This window comes from Passer domesticus, chromosome 3 (assembly GCF_036417665.1).
Source record: "Passer domesticus isolate bPasDom1 chromosome 3, bPasDom1.hap1, whole genome shotgun sequence".
Taxonomy (NCBI): Eukaryota; Metazoa; Chordata; class Aves; order Passeriformes; family Passeridae; genus Passer; species Passer domesticus.
In genome coordinates this window covers 45,473,540-45,490,653 of record NC_087476.1, presented here as the reverse complement: position 1 = coordinate 45,490,653, position 17,114 = coordinate 45,473,540, and the positions used below count along the sequence as shown (strand labels likewise).

General features: G+C 34.9%; 1 protein-coding gene across 18 annotated transcripts in view; it reads right to left on the bottom strand.

The window, feature by feature from the left end:
- Positions 1–17,114, bottom strand: part of ARMC2 (armadillo repeat containing 2) — a 70,878-nt gene that overhangs the window by 37,691 nt on the left and 16,073 nt on the right. For 15 of the 18 annotated variants that reach the window (XR_010358580.1, XR_010358582.1, XR_010358581.1 and 12 more), the window contains 5 exons: positions 13,424–13,494; positions 9,543–9,635; positions 6,565–6,743; positions 5,172–5,274; positions 2,476–2,696 (listed from right to left, as the gene is read on the bottom strand). Coding sequence is in view for 15 of the 18 variants with exons in the window: in XM_064412863.1 (XP_064268933.1) it covers positions 2,476–2,696; positions 5,172–5,274; positions 6,565–6,743; positions 9,543–9,635; positions 13,424–13,494 (667 nt within the window). In the remaining 3 variants the exon portion in view is untranslated. The remainder of the gene's footprint in view (positions 1–2,475; positions 2,697–5,171; positions 5,275–6,564; positions 6,744–9,542; positions 9,636–13,423; positions 13,495–17,114) is intronic. The other 3 variants (XM_064412864.1, XM_064412869.1, XM_064412875.1) reach the window with 2 other exon arrangements.

Genomic DNA, 17,114 nt, shown 5'->3' with positions numbered 1-17,114 from the left:
CAAAATCCTCAAGCAGTAAATTCTATCAAGAGCCACCCTCAGGCAAAGACAGGTTGGAAAGGAAAAGCAATGCAAAATAACATATACACTTAAATGTGTAAGAAAACAGCATTCAGCAGTTCACAGAAGTATATATCCATAAAACACAGTTAATGTACAACTGAAACCTGAAGAGAACAGTTTGAAAAATAACAGAAGCTAGCCAGACAGCAGCTGAATTCTAGAGATATTGTGATAGCTTCAAGCAGACCCTATGTTTCAGGGAGAAATGCATAACAATTATCTTTAGCAACCCCCACCAGTCCTAATCCTTATGTTGCCATATGAAAGATCAAATTCACCCAAACAGAAAATTTAACTGCTGACAAATGCTATTTTTAAAGGAGAAGACATTTAAGTGCTTTTCAATTAAGGAACAGGGAGTAGTTATTAAGTCTTGACAGTGACTTCAAAAATCTTGGTTTTTGAGTAAGCATTACTGTATTTTGTATAAATATTAACAGACTGTTAGGTTAAGCAACACTAAATTAATCAAAGTTGACCCTGGTTTCATGCCCTCTATTAAGGGAAAAAAATATTACAAAGATTTTTATTCTTGTATTGTATGACTTCTGCAAACAAAAAAAAAAACATTTTGGAAGAATGAAGAAATCAGATAGGGACTTTATTCCCATAAAAAGGATCAAGCAAGATTATGTATAACACTGCCATCTGGTGATTGTGCAATTATACAGTTAAAGGATGAAGAGTTGGTCCCAACTAAATGGGATATTTCAGTTACCAAGGATAACAGAGCTTCCAGAGACCACTGTGACTATTTAAAGTGTTTTTCTCCTCCAATATAGTTTGCTTTCTATAACTGAAGACATTATTTCTGTACATCACTGGCTATTTGATCTGTTGCTACAAGATGCAGTATGTTATGAAAACTTTATTCTGAAGACACCAATCACAGAAGAGACTTTCTCCAACCATCCCTAAACCAGAACTACTCGTTCATCTGTCTATGATGACTGATCAATTAACTCACATGTAGGAAGTAGTGCACATGGATTTGTTGAAGGAACCAATATGAGAAAGTCACAGAGGAATCCCATAGAAGTAGGAATCACTACTTTTCTCACAAGAAGAAGAGAACCGAAGTATCTGTACTATTATAGAAGAGAACACAAACAAGTGAAAGAGCAATCTCAACAGGAGACAGCTGTCAGTACTGACTTCTCCAGAAAACACTCAAGAACTTCTTAGAAACAGCCAGTCTATTCAAACAGTACAAAGCAGTTTTGCTACACTTCCATCTGTACTGAAAAAAGCAGAGATATGAGGAATTTTTTAAAGAAAGCATAAAATACAACATTTTCCTTTTATACATTTGCAAACTAAACCCTTGATTAAAAAAACCCTAAATTTATCCCAGGCACATAACGGAAGAAAAATATCCCTCCAAAGTTGTGAGGAATATCAGGCAGATAGTCAAAATCCTGGAAATAAACTGATTTATTAATTTTATTACTAAGATTTAAAAAATCAGACAAAAATAACCAATAGTAATGTGATGATGTAGGCTATCTGTTTTCTCATATAATTTCAAGCATTATAAAATCCTATGCTTATAAATTAGTAGAGAATTAAAGAAATCTGGCATAATTAGCTGACAAACCTAGTGCAAAATGTACCTCAGAAAATTGTCCAGTGTATTTTCCTATGATGTACCTGAAAGTTTACAATTCAACCATTCACTAAATATTACATCAGTAACTTCCAAACAAATGCCAGGAATATACCTGGCAAATCCTTGGTAAACACAATATCCATCCCACAGTGTTTCTAAAATACATGGATTTAAAAAGTTTTAGGGACAAAGATCAGTCTTCAGAGCCACCGCTTATCAAGGTGCTTTGTATGTGAAAACAGTTTTGAGCCTGCTGCCTTCAAAAGATTCAAAACATGTTTGCTCTTGCAACTACTTTTTCCTTATATTGCAGATCTTCAAAAACACTTTGTCAAAGAAACACAGCTATTTCCATATATATTTTTAAAATATATTATTCTTGTAATAAAAAGCCATTATTCTTGTAATAAAAAATATTTTTGCAATCTCCTAGAGTATTGCAGAACCAGTTTGTATTTATTATTTCCGTTTCAAGAATTTAGATAGAGAACACATTTTTATCTGTTTACTACAGTATCCAGAATATTGTCAGCACAATAAAGTAGTAATGAGAAACTGGTTTATTAGGTATAAAAATATTTCTATTAACTTCAGAATTTCTAAAGCCTTTAAAACTGACTACACACAAACATCTGTGGTAATTACATTAGGTCTGAACAACTTCATTTAATTTCTTAAAAATAAATCTATTGAAATATAGGTACAACTCTGTCAGTAGCACACAGGGTTAGCTTATCTCCTCTGATTAAATTTTTAATTTGCCCTTGAAGTACATACTTTTAGAAATAAAAGTAAATGCTAACCTGGACTAATAAGTGGCCCAACTTGGAGAAATATGTGTCATGTTCTTTTATGTTATTAATCTGCTTCATTAATTCCAGAAACATTTCAATAGCTCCTTTGCTGACCATTTTAAAACGGAGCACTTCCTTTTCAGACATGACTTTTATAGCTGCCATGCAATAGACGAGAGCTTCGTGGTTTGTTTGTAGATCTTCATTCCACAGAACCTGCAACAAATAATCTGAAAGGAAAATTATCATTCAGAATGTCTAATATTAAAATTTATATTTGCTACAATCCAGTCATTAAAGAGATTAACAACTGGAAAACACCCTCAGATTGAACTCTTACATTTCTAACAAGTGGGCTAGAAAAATTGGATATTTGGACTGAAACCAAGAAACAATTATTAATGAATAAGAGAATGGGCCCGACTTTTGTTCTTCTAGACTTCAAGAACCAGTGTAAGCTGTAAACACAAAGCAGGAATCATTGAAATTCTCAGTCAAGATTTGCAAAACGAATTGTGTGTGCCTGGAATTTTGTGTACTTCCCACTACTTCCTTAAAAATCAAATGTCTTCAAGCATCTCAAATGGAACACTAAAAGGCACAGGTGCCTAATTCAACTCTCACATTTGAAATCTGTTCATAGTCTTTTTAGATTTACTTTTTATGTAGGCAAAGTTGACATAGAAGTTTTGTTTTGTGCAACCACTGTCAGACATCTGAAATGTTAAAATTTACAGTTAATACATGGCCAAAGGTATCTTTTGCAGTCAAATTGAGACATTCTGAATTTAGTGGGGTATGTTAAATAAATGAGTAATCCTAGCCAACATTATACTTTTAAACTTCTAGTAACTGATTCAAAGAGATATTTATTTCTGCTTCCTATGTTCCATTCAGTTCCAGCTGAATAAAAACATTTTCCTATATCATTAAACTGAAGAGATTTAAATTTTTTTTCTGTCTCAACTGAAGCTGTGGGAAATGGTACATACATATATATATATGTATGAATGAAGTACACACTCTAGGTTCTTGTCCAAACTCCCACCCTCACCAATTAAATCACTTGGGTTGTGGCAATGTGAGAACTCGGGTTCCTGCTCTGCACAGTATCAAACAGGGTCTTGAACAGCAGTTGTCTATTCTGGGATGAAGGATTAATTTATTTCTTCTACTGGAGATGCTGCACTGCATATAAATAGTTCACAGGGACAGAAGAGGAAAAAGAAATTGAATCTATAACCCAGCAACTGTAACAGGGATCTGGGCAGTTGTGATGATAGGCCAGGGTCACATCTTCTTCTGGGACAAGGTGGATCCAAAACACAAAGAGTGAATAAACAAATAAAACAACACCTACCAATGCTCTTTCCGTCACTAGTTTTTAAAATACAGGGGAAGAAAGGCAAGTGAAAGAAAAGTAAATGAGGTCTCATGGAAATGAGACAAAAATGCGACTTATTCAAATGCTGTGTATGATGCTGATCTCTACAAAACTGTACTTTTCAGCATGCAAAGTCAACCCAGCTGCTCTGTTTCCTGTGAGTTCTTTCCTTACCACGTGAACAGCGTATCTTCATTTCTGACAACAGTTGTGTACTAAACAACTAAGACCATGAATACTCTCAACTATTTAAGCAAATATACACATATGCCTTAACCAATATAGATGCAATAACTGCTTGCAAGACCAAGGCCTACATTAATAAAACATACAAAAGTTTTAATGAAAGGAATGATTTCATTCAATACTGAGTATCATTTGCACACTTTCATTTTCTTCATATTTCTCATATTTGCAAGGGAGGGAATGCATGACACAAACACTGTTGCAAACACAAACGATCTTCAGAGCCATTGCTGACAGTTCTGCAAAATCACTGGCTCAATGTGAAGCAGCAGCTATAAAAATATTTAAAAAACAGTGACTATTCTCAAGATCCTCCCTGATGATGGCCAACACCACAGCCAGCATTATCTCATTTCTATAAAATTTGCTGCAGATACAGCTCGAATGGTACAGATAGTTTTGTTCCATAAATCTCAAGAAGGATCCACTGGAGTTTGAGAAGGTAGAGAAAAGGACTTATAAAGCAAATGAATGACACGATATCTGCTCAAAGAGCTAAGAGGCTGAGATGCCTCAGTGTTGAAAAGGAGAAGACAGAGATATGTGATAAGACTGCCTTTTAAAAAACCCTGAAGGTGAAGGGTAAACTGACTGTACAAACTCTTATAAATCCTGTAAAACTACAAGCAGGGGGATAAAGAAAAATATATAGATTTAAAACAGCACAAGAGAATTTCTGGAAATTGTTCTATGGCATAATAGAGGGAGACAGAATCAGAAAATCCAAAAAGGCAAATGAATGAACAAAAGACATATAAACAGAAACTAAAAAGGGATTAGGCAGGGATGCACCATCCAATGTCCCTAATAGAACAGAACAGTTCTGGATGCTGGAGTAGTGCTGGGGAAAGAAATCACAGAAAACACACAGGCTCCTGTGCTCCCCCTGAACAGCATTCCCCATCCCCATCACTACTTAGACAGAGAATACTGGACTAGACCAACCATTAGTTTGAACTAGGCAGGTAATTTTTAGTCTTTCTTCAGAATTTTTCATTACGAAAATGTTTCAAAGATGAACAACTTTAACTGTTGAATTTCAACATCTAACTTACAGACAAGAAAGAATACATACCCAATAATGTATCATTTTGAATGATGAAATAATTTTTTTCGTTCCTACAAATTTTAAATGCTAGCTTGCAAACACTAAGAAGATTTTTTCCATCTACTTTCATCTGCAAGAAATTAAAAGACATAAAATCACAACTAAAATCTGCATGCAAAAATGCACCTAACATTCTACAAGTTCAGACACCATGGCAAACTTGTATTCTCACACAACTATTAAATTACAGCTGAAATCCTAACAATACATTAAAACAAACTGAAGATGTATGCAGAATTAAAGGAAACTGAAATAACCTGAAACTCAGGTGTTTTAAACTCTATTTAGCAAACTGTGCTGTCTTTAAAATAAGTTTTTAACTTTTAATGTATTAATATAAACAGGTAGTATATCAATAACTTGCAGGATTTTTTCTCCAATTCCCTTACAAAGAAATTCTGTATGGAAGTCAGTGGTTTGGCATCTATGGCCCTACCACAAAGACTTCCAGTACAACAGTACAAGCCATAATGAAATTTACTCTCAGCTAGCAGAAAACATGATCTTACAATGAGAGATTGTGAAAGGGAAGGAAAGGTGGTAAAAATACAATGACATCTCTCTTCCTTTCCTCTGCATTTCAAGGGCAATTTCTTGTAGGTTCATGGTTTTTGAAAGATTACACAGAAAAACCTTTCTCTTTAATAAGTACCACTTAACATCTCTTTGGTATCTAAGTATGTAGGTGTATCTTCTCAATAGGTGTATCTTCTCAATAACATAATTTACACTACCTTATAGAGAACACCACTCCCTCAACACACGTACACATTACTCAGATGCCTACAACACAATGTTAGTGGGCATCCTTTCACCAGTGACTGTCCATACATGCTTTGTAGAACGTGAACAAAGAGGTTCTAAAGCACAAAACTTAAATGAGAGTTTTAACCAGAAATATTAAAGCAAAAGATTATTTACATTCACTCACCTTCCAAAAAAAAGCCCCAAAAACCTCCATTTTGGTATTCTCAGAACAAGATCAAGACATTGTTTAAAAACAAAGCTTCATTTCTATGTGTACATTTTATAACCATTGGGTTTTTAAAATCCCTGCATGTGTATCCCAGTATAGAACACTGCATCTTTTCCATGCCTATACAATATTCCTGCCACCATACACCAACTATTCTATTTTGTGCCCCTCCTTCCTCCCCCAGATGCAACTTCTCTGCAGAAAATAAGCTACAAGTGCTGATGTAGATGGACAGCAGACTAGTATCCCTGTGGCAGTAAATTGTACTTAGGAAAAGGGTTCATTTAGACACAGTTTACAAGTATGAAATGAAAAATTAAGTGCAAGTTGTAATTCATGATTTTGAGCTTCACACTCTACCAAAGAGCATTTCAAAACACTTACAGCCAGAATAATCTTTGCCAGCTTCAGGGAAAGTGGATCTGAATCAAGGTCTACAAGTCTATATAATGTCTTCAGAAGGATATTTCTTCTTTTAAATCTTTTTCCAAGCATATTTCCATCACCCAATGCTTGATGGAGCTTGGTACAAGCTAGACAAAGGTGTTCTATATTGTCTTCTCCTTGAAGGGCGTAGGAAAGGAGAGAAAAATAAAAACTAATTATCAGTGCCACTTTATGCAGAGCATCTCAATACATGAAGACACAGAAGAACAAAATGAAGAACAGTTTGCACAACAACAAAAATAAGACAGCAAATAAATGTCTTCACATGATAATGTGATCCCCAGAAATAATTTTATTCTGCTTTGTCAAAAAAAGAAGACTCAAGCTGAGAAATCATTGAGCCAAAATAATACCTCCAGCTAAAATTAAACTCACCTTTGATGCTTAATAACAGATTGACCAAATGTCTACCAGGAAACTGTGTCTCTGAAAACATTCTTTAAAGGACTCCACCAAACATTAGATGTGAAAAAGGGATAGTTAAGGAGCATTTTTCTCCCCATATATGTAACTTTATACATCAAAACTTGCTGGGATAAAAAAGTGAATGTAAAAACTTGCTAGAACTCTTCAATGTAGAGGTGTAAGACATATTTGAGTGGAATGTTGTCCTATTGACAAAAAAGTGATCTACTTCCTCACCCAAGTCCCTGAGACTCTTTTTAAAATATACAAAAATAAAATAGAATTGCAAAGAGTGCATCTCAACACAATGGAATCATGTAGATGTTTACTTTACAGAGAAAAGGAGAAGTCTTTTCTATTTTTAAAATTGAACAGTGAGATTTTCTAAAGATTTTCTTACATTTGCTTTTGTTCATAAGGTGACACTTACAAAGCCTACATAAATCCACATGAACTGGCAGTATAAACATTTACTCTGGGGGTACTTCACAGCTGAAATAAAGTCATATTCAAGGAGGCAAAGCACTTGTGATGGAACATATCTGAGGCCCCTACCTGTAGGCAGATTCAAGGATTGATCCCTCAGGCTGAGAAGTGCCTGGAAACTCTCAATTTGCAATCATCACCCTCAAGGAACAGCAATGACTATTCCATTTCTACTCCCATCATGACAGAAAATTCAACAAAATTTAGCATGATCCTGAATGCTCTGCTCCAGTAAGCTATTAAACAGGAGTGCCAAGGAACCAAAACCGGAAGTTCTTACACTCCATTTCATCAAAATTAACAACAAAAATTATTCATCACTCATCCCATGGGGCATTTTAAAGCTTAACCTCCTGAGTATTGGAATGTAACAAAATAAATTAATTGTTCCTCTAGAAAAAGTGACTTTAGGAGTCTTTTTTGGTCATATTACAAACAACTCAAGCACATAATATTCAGAAGAATTTAGGCAATAAGTTCCAGGTTAACTTCTGATTTGTTTTTACATGGAAAGGCTTCTGCAAATATTTTTGCATGAGGAAGGTGAAGAAAAAGGCTTCTCAATTAATATATGAAAAACTAAACGCAACCTAAGTTCATGTGCAGGGAATTAGGTAAAAGGTATGAAGCAAATGACTGCACCTGAAATTAAAAAATATTAAATTACCAACAGACCCACTCAAAGCATTTCAGTTATGGAATTCTAATATTCATAAGAATTATGCAGTAAATAGTCTAAAGAAAGCAATATATCACACAGTTGCAGGAGGCCGTGATGCAATTCAGTTACAATTTGTGTTAATATTCAGGTAGCAAAACTCAGGTCTTAAGGAATATGCAGTACTACATTCAGCCAACTGGTGAGAAAGTATCATTAGATAATGTCATCTATTATTAGAAAAACTAAGCCATAATCAGGTTTTTATAAAAGCTAGAAAAACCCCAATACACTAACCAAATCAAGTGAATACTGAGGAAAAGGGGCATGAAAACTGATTTTCCTTAGCTACATTCATGACAAGGGAAAGACATGATTAGATTTTACCTTTAAATTTTATTTTGCTTACAAATAAAGAACATCTCACCGTGCAAAACCGTAACTCAGTGGCTGATATTTGACAATCTTGGCATTAAGCAAGGAAAATGTGAAGTTACATAGCTGTTTTCAAATTTCCTGATCACAGTTTTCTATACATCAGTGACAGATGTGGGAATGAGAATCCTGTCTTTTTTAAACAATTACATATATTAGGAATCTCTTAGCACTGTACAGGTGTCTCATACTCACAAACATCTGCAAAACTATGCAAATAAAGTTCTAATCTGTACCATGATATCACAAACACTGCTAAAGATCCTGTCAAACAGAACTACTTTTAAAAACAAGCCTACTTTCTATATTCCCACCATTCAAATAAATACAGTGTCTACAGAAGGCAACTGAACAACTTCTTCAATGCAAAATGGATTCCAGAGTTTAACCTTTCAAGCTATACTTAATTTACTCAATTTTGCTTCAGTACTCTGAGTCATTACATACTTTTCTGGCACATCTAACACTTTAATCACAAGTAGAAATTTTCATTAAGATTTCCTTAGTTTTTCAAAATGGATTGAGACCTTCAATACAGTCTATGGTTAAAGCAGTGAATCTGTGCAGTACTTATTCTTAAAATTATTAGCTCAACATTGACTGCTAAGCTGGCAGAGCTCTGCTGTCTAAAATAAGGTAATTTAATCAGACAAGATCTTCTCCAAACCAGTTCTGGGTTTTTTTACAGGATCACAGAATGGGTAAGGTTGGAAGTGACCTCTGAATGTAATCTGGTACATCCCCTGTGCTCAAGCAGGGCCACCTAGACTGCCCAGGCCAGTTTTACACTGTGAAGTCACTGAACATATGGAAGCATAAAAGGCCACATATCTCAATTACTGTTACTGTTTTGTAGTAAACAAAAATGAGTCCCATGTTTCCTGCAAGAAACAGTACAGAAAATACACCCTTTCAGAGCTGTGTTACCCACTTTTTTCCAGGTCACGCAGAATTGGAAGAATCCTTGTATGCCAAAAGAAATCTTCCTCTTCCCATTCATTTATTCTTGTTTCATCCTTTAGGCCTTCAAAATACATTCAAAACAAAAGCACACATTCAGTGAAGGCTTCACTCTCTACAATAATAAATAGCTACAAATACTTTATTCATCAGTCAGAAAAAAATCTAAAACATCGCATTTTGCTATATTCTGGGTTATTCTATGAATTAATGATTTTATTTCTATTTACATGTTCTCAAAAACAAACATTTCAAACAAAACTAGATGGATAAGCGGTTTGATATGTAAAGCTGTATTGTAAAGCTTTTGTTTGCTGACATTAATGTTTCATTTGATCACTGAATTGGAAGGTAATGACTACTTAACCATCAAAGTCTCCTACTATTTCTCAACTCTGTGTTCACGAGATAGCTTATTATTTGTTTAAAAAAATGCATACTACAGACAACCCTCTAAGATTGTAGAATTTTATCTAGAACATATGTATGATATAACACTAAGCTTGATTAACTGACTGGTCAGTTAGGGAATAGTCCTGTTAGTTATTACATCCTGTTAGCAATTTTAACTACTTCACGCAATTAGTTTGCAAACTTCATGACTAAACTTTTATAAAATGTATGTTTATTCCTGTTCTTCATTGCATTCAGCAGTTTGACACATGACAACCTCTGAAATGAGTAAACTATAGATATGTGAAAGATATTTGCCTCCAAAAAACATATCAGAAATCTTGAAGACAACCAACTCCCACTGTTCTTGGCTGCCCTCAGCCAAATACCCCTGTGACTCAGAAAAACCTACTTTTCACTATCAGAAACCTTGTCCACTTCACAACGAGAGTTTTTAAAAATACTTAAGCTTTTTTATGCTTGGCTTCAAAAAGAAAATACAAAAAAAAGTATCACAGACATGAAGGCAAAAATTGGTAGACCTAAAAAGCAGTGGACTAGAATTTTTCTGGAAGCAAGACTGGGAGCATGGATCTGTTTTCAGATTGGACAAGGAAGTTGGTGAAAACACGGTTTATTAAAAAATGCAATCCAGGATTCACTTTCACATGGATGCAATATCACTGGGAATTATTCTGATGTGCTGAAAATTCTTTACACCTCCACCTAGTATTTCGTGAAGTGACAAACTCTGGCCTTGACCATTGGGCCACTACAGATGGAGAGCCAGAGCTTCTGCAAAAATCAAGATGTAAAGGATCTAACAGTTGCTTACAAGGTACATGTAGGCATGTGTTTGGAGTTCAAGACTGGGTTAAGCTCTTTATCTTGCAGGCAAGAAAAGTTGTTATAAAGACAGGATCTGGTTTGCTGATTTGCTTTTGTTTTGAGGTTTTTTTAATAGGGAAATAAAAGTCACACAACTCTACTAAATAAGAAAGCCATTAAGACTGGATTATACACATTTCTTTAAGTCACGGATTTGTCTGAAAATGTCTCCTGTTGTTCATTACTAGCTCTTGCATTTAAAGGACAATGTAAATTCCTAACACAAATGTGAAGGAACACAAAAACTACTACACCACCTGAGAACACCAATAATAAGAGGTTTGCATCACAAGGAAGTATCTCAGACCTTAAAACAGTGACTGTCTACTGGCATTACTTGGAACAGTAAAACAATTAAAAACTTCCTATTTAAAAAAACTTGCTCTTTAGAAAATAACCAAAAGACTCATTTTTTTGGTCTATATTAACTGTCTACCTACATCTTACACACAATTAATCTATCAAATATACCTATTTCAAAAGATTACTAAAAATGCTGTTATTTCATAAGTAATACACTATATTTTTAATATATATATTATATATAAGTACATGTTATTAGGAAATATTATTCTTACTATATTGCATGGCATTTTTATTTTGTAGATCAAATGAATTGACAGTCTTATTTAAATTGATGAGCAGCCTAATTAAGAAAACACTATGCAGTGCTTGCAATGAAGTGAAAATTCTGCTCCAGATAATGTAAATTCTGAAAATTAATGAAAATTCTGCTCTAGGATAATGTAAAAGTACAGCTGAAATGAGAACACTACAATAGCGTGCACACTTCCTTCCTGCCACAAAACCCACATATTGACTCAATTATTTCTTTTATTTTCTATCTGTAGCTACCTCTCTTAAACTGAAAGATGGAACTGACTTTTTAACTACACATATACTTAACTTCATTAGTCAAGAAATAGAAAACTTCAGGCATGCATTTACAGATAGAGCCAAACTTCTCACGTTAAAAAAAAATTACCAAATCCATTTAATTTTCAGTTCAGAATGAAAAAAACAATGCTTTTTTGTACTAGTCTGCTTCCCTTGTCTCATATTCATCAGAAGAATACAGCAAACTGAAAGTCATAATGGCATAATTTTTAAAAAAATGAATAATACCTTATATCTGAATAAGGTATACCTTATATCTAAATATAATTATCTCTTATACCTAAATAAAAAAGAAGATCATTAGCTTTTACTAAACAGTACTAAACCTAGCAGTAAGAATGACCAGACAATACACAAATATACAAGTAAAGCAACATTACTAAATTGTATGTGTCTCAGTACTGGGAGATTTTTTAAGCTGCTGATGAAAAGTTAGGGTACTAGCTATATTTAAAATATTGCAGAAGCTGTCCAGAACTTTCTAATAGAGCAAACCACAATTCAACAGAAAAAATACTGAAGGCAAAAGAATGCAGCAAGTTCAAATTGGCTGTCTCAGTTTTCAATAGGTCTTAACCGCAGCTTTGCATTCTGGTCAAAAAAAAATCACTAATCAGTCTACATTTATTGGTTGCTGTTTTTAGCATGTAAATACAAGAGCCTTAGCAACACTGAGCTTTCAAAAGCTGAGCACTGCCTGACTTATAATGTTTAGCCTTTTCACTGAATACTGAGTGGCCACGAATAGATCAATATTGAAACAGTCTACCTCCTTTCTAAAAGGTCAAGATAAACACAATTCATATCAGAAAACAGAAATAATTTGTAAATGAACACTCCACCCAGAATCCCATTGTAGAGAAGAAATGATGGAGAATTCCTAGTGCTATCCCCCTCTTTACTGTGGGATAAAAGATGAAGCATGCACAAACTAAGGAAGCTACAAAATGTTAAGAAAAGTAGACTTAAAAAGAAACAATCCTAAAAACACACTTCATCTTTTCAGTAACAATAATAAAATAGCAAAAACTAATTAAAAGGCTTGTAAGTGTACTAACTTGCATAACGTGCTAAATACACTCTGCTCCTCATAAAGAAATGAGAGCAGAGCACAGTGCAGCTTTTGCCACAATGATCTGGAATAACAGAATTTCTCAGTTCTAGAAAAATAGTAATAAAGCACAATAATAGCACAGTAGAAACTTCAGATTTCCATACCAGACTCTCAAATACACACTTGTGATGTATGAAATGTGCCAGCTATGAGGAAATATTATTAAAATATGTTATGTAAAATTAGCAAAATGCATCCCTACACAGCAATCCAAAATCTGTTTCTTCAGATAATGCAGGCTGGCATAATTTTATTAGTTTCTGTGCAACTGTGACAGATTACAAAAAGTGATGGACAAATAAGGTATTAATGGATTGGCAAATTCTTAAGCCTAGATATGGGAAAAGCAAGATAGAAAATACCAACAGATATTTAGAGTGAAGATCTCTTGAATATTGTTTCTCTTCACTAAAAACAGTAAGAAAACCCAATATATCTAGAAAACTAAAAAATATTGTTCAGTGAATAATAATAAACAATACTGTCAAATCACAGGAATTACATTATTTCTATTAGACTGTATTTCACACTTTTTGAATGGAGACTGAAATCCCTTGTACCTGTTACTCTTCTCTTCTGGCCTGAAGTCCTCAGCTGAGATGACTTTTTGCCAGGCTCCTCCATCTGGTCACTAAAAGATGCAGTATGAACACAAAAAAGCATTATCAGAAAACTGTGCTCAAAATGCTTGTTTTTTCACATGCATTGAGTTGTGCATATTAATAACTAATTGGAAAAGATGATGTTACTTTACTAAGTTAGTAAGTCAGCTGTTCATTAAAAGTTACATGTAAATACAACCTCCTCCCATATGTATTACAGGAAACTCCTTCAGAAATACTGACATATTCACACCACAAGAGGTCACCATTATGGAACACAAAAACTAAGCATTTCTGCTTGCTCAATAAAATGAAAGATGAACCAAACTAAATTCAGAAAGAGAGAATTTCTGTTTTACCATCAACTTCATTAAATGAATATAAAACTCAATTAGCTTAAAACTATAAGTTCACTCATTCACAAGGACAGCATTATTTTTCTGACAGGATTAACACTTTCATAATATTTAATGAGAAGATCTTTCAAAGAAACAAATACCTGAGTAACCTTTAAAGTACATATTAGAATTTCTGTGTCTGCCAGTGAATTATTGCTAACTGGTCACTAGTTCTGTCAGTACAACAGGTATGTTGCCATTTCTATTGTTTTACAAAGTAATGCCATAATTCCTGCTGATTTTATGGTCAGTTTTTCTTTGGACAGAGGAAACTACTACATACATCTATAATACATTTAGTTGTTTATTCTGTTTGCCTAGCTACACACTCAAGCAGCACTGGTCTAAAAGAAATATACAAGGTGTAGACTCTCTGCTATCAAACTGGAATCTTTTCTCCTGCACTAAAGAGGAAAGTCTTAATCTATGTTTAATTTAACACTTCTTATTCAATTTAAAGTTCATGTACCAATACAACCTAATCTCCTGAACTCTTCTAAAGATGATAGTAGTGTGTTGGCAATGCTATTTCAATTTTTTTTAACCAAGTAATTTAGTTACTCTAAGGCTTAAAGCTAAACTGTTGTTTAAGCAGTTTGTTGGATTGGTGCCTAAATCCTGTCTGTCAGTCCAGACAGAAGATGTAAGTCATCCTATCAACAGATGGGGACGGAATAAAAGACAAAGCTCTTGCAAGATCAGTTCCCTGCAAAAGGGACTGCATAGCTCACTGTGATCAGTGAGAAATTTCCCAAGCAATCACACTACAGAGGAACAGTTGTTTCATTATGGCTAACAGTGAATAATGTTTTATTTTACAGCATGAGGATTAAAGTGCTCCAAAATCCAAATGCTTACACAAACTACCTTGAAATTATTTCATCTCACATACAGTAATTTCTACAACTCTGGGGAAGCAATACTTTATAAAGTAAAAAAGACAAGTGTTTGCCTCTCTGAAATTGTCTGACATCTCTAAGAAAGAAGGGGTTTAGAGCACACATTACAGACAGTTCAATGTATTGGTAGATACAAAAATTTGATTCTGTTTCTGGTAATGCCTTTTCCTACAAACTTTAAAAGTTTCAGAAATGTTTCTACAAGTTTCAGCCATCTCTGAAATCAAGACAAGTTGAAAGTATACTGGATAAGCAAGAGAACAACTTCAGTCACCTTATACTAAACACAGCTATATTCAGAAATCAGTACCTTCAGAATTGTGTGTAGGCATGATGATACTACATGCCTATATGAATACAGATGTTTGAATTTGCTTTCCTCAGAGAAAGAGTTTTGTAACTGTATCCTGTCTGTGCCTCTTCCCTGAAAATGTAAATCCAGGATGAATCCAACAAACACAACAAAGACAATCCTATGAATTTTGTTGGAAGCAAAAGCAGATTAATATAAAAAGCCACTGAAACAAAGGATGAGTTAATTTACCAGAGAGAAACACCACATGTGTGAGATGCACAGTAAGACCATGTTAATTGTGCTCAAAAAGAAGTTGGGCTGGAATCTGTTGTTTTTTAAATAGATCAACACCAGATTGAACAGATTAAACCAGTATCAACACTAGTATCACCAGTTTAGAGACTCAAATTAGTAGGAAAGCAAATTGTTCTGTGAATACCAGCCATACAACCATCTATGCTTTTGGGAAACATCCTCGTAAGTCACCTGAACTTCCATTATTTTCAGAAAATGAATACACTGAATACCTATATAAATGGGAATGGTTCGTGGGCAGGCTTATCTTTAGGGAATATGTACAATTCAGGAATTCTGTGAGATTATAAAATCCCTTTATGTGTCTTTACCACTCTGCCAACTTCATTTTAGTTACACAGACTTGAGGCTTGTTATCTTTACATTCTCATTTAGGACTGAAATTTAAATAGAAGTATCTTATTAAGAACAATGCTGTTAAAATATAATCAACCTATTATAAAAAATAAGTCACCTACTATTGAAGGGAACTGGCTTGTCAAGAGAGTGGTTGCCTTGGAAACAAAGTCAATTGGCAGAAATCTGATCGTCTGATAAGGGCCTCATCAAGAAATCAACTGACAGTGGCTCTGATGATTTACAGAAGAAAAAAGAACTTGACAACTGGACCATTTTTGTCCTTCTCATATAAAAGAAATCATAGTAGCCTCAATGAAGAACATTGCTTTCTTGAATGTACATAGAGTGTGAGGACTTCCAAAAGGAAAGTGAGCTGGTACTGGAGTAATGTGGTGTGGTGGGTTGACCTTGGACAGATGTCGGGTGCCCAATCACACCACTCTTTTCACTCCCCCCCTTGGCAGGACCGAGGGTAGAAACAAGATGGAGAAAAACCCATGGGCCAAGACGAAAACAGTTTAATAAAGCAAAAGCAAAGGCCACTTGCACAAGCAAAGAAAAACAAAAGATTTATGCTCAACTTCCCACCAGTAGGCAATGTCCAGCCATTTCCAAAGAAGTAAGGCTTGAGTATGTAGTGATTGCTCTGGAGGACAAACCTCATAATAATAAATGCCCCCTCACTTCCTTTGTCTTAACTTTCATTGCTGAGCAGAGATCATACATTATGGAATCCCTTTGGTCAATCTTGTCCAGCTGTCCTGGTTATGTCCCCTCAAAACAACTTGCCCACCCTGAGCCTACCGGTGCCAGGCTGAAGTTGGAGAGACAGCACTGATGCTGTGGAGCGCTGCTCAGCAGCAGCCAACTGCTGGTGTGTTATCAACAACACCCTTCAGTGCAGAGCACAGCACTGTGAGGGCTGCTTCAGGGAAAATCAACTCGTCTCAGCCAGACCCAACACTGTTCTGTATTTTCCCCTGGTGAAAGAATGGATAATTAAGTGAAAGCTGCATTTATTAAGCAATTCTGCATGTTTAGAAATTTACTTGTTTGTTCTTGCCATGAGCGTATTGTTAATAGTAAACCTGCAAACTCTCAGCCTTCCATGGTATTCCAGGGAAAACTACATTTCTATGAACTATATCCCAGAGGCAAAGAATTGAACTAGTAATCTCCAAAGAAGCTGCACACAATAGCAAGGTTTGAATCACAAACGTGAAAGTAAGATCCCAGTGAAGGAGTGTATGGGCTCCTTCCTCATACTGCACCTTAAACATCTGAGAAGCTGACTATCTCCCTACCTGCTAAACAGAGTCTGGCAATGGGCCTGAATTTTGTCTCACACTGTCCCACAGATTTAGACCCTTAGCATCACTCCTGCTACAGTTTTGGCCCAGCAA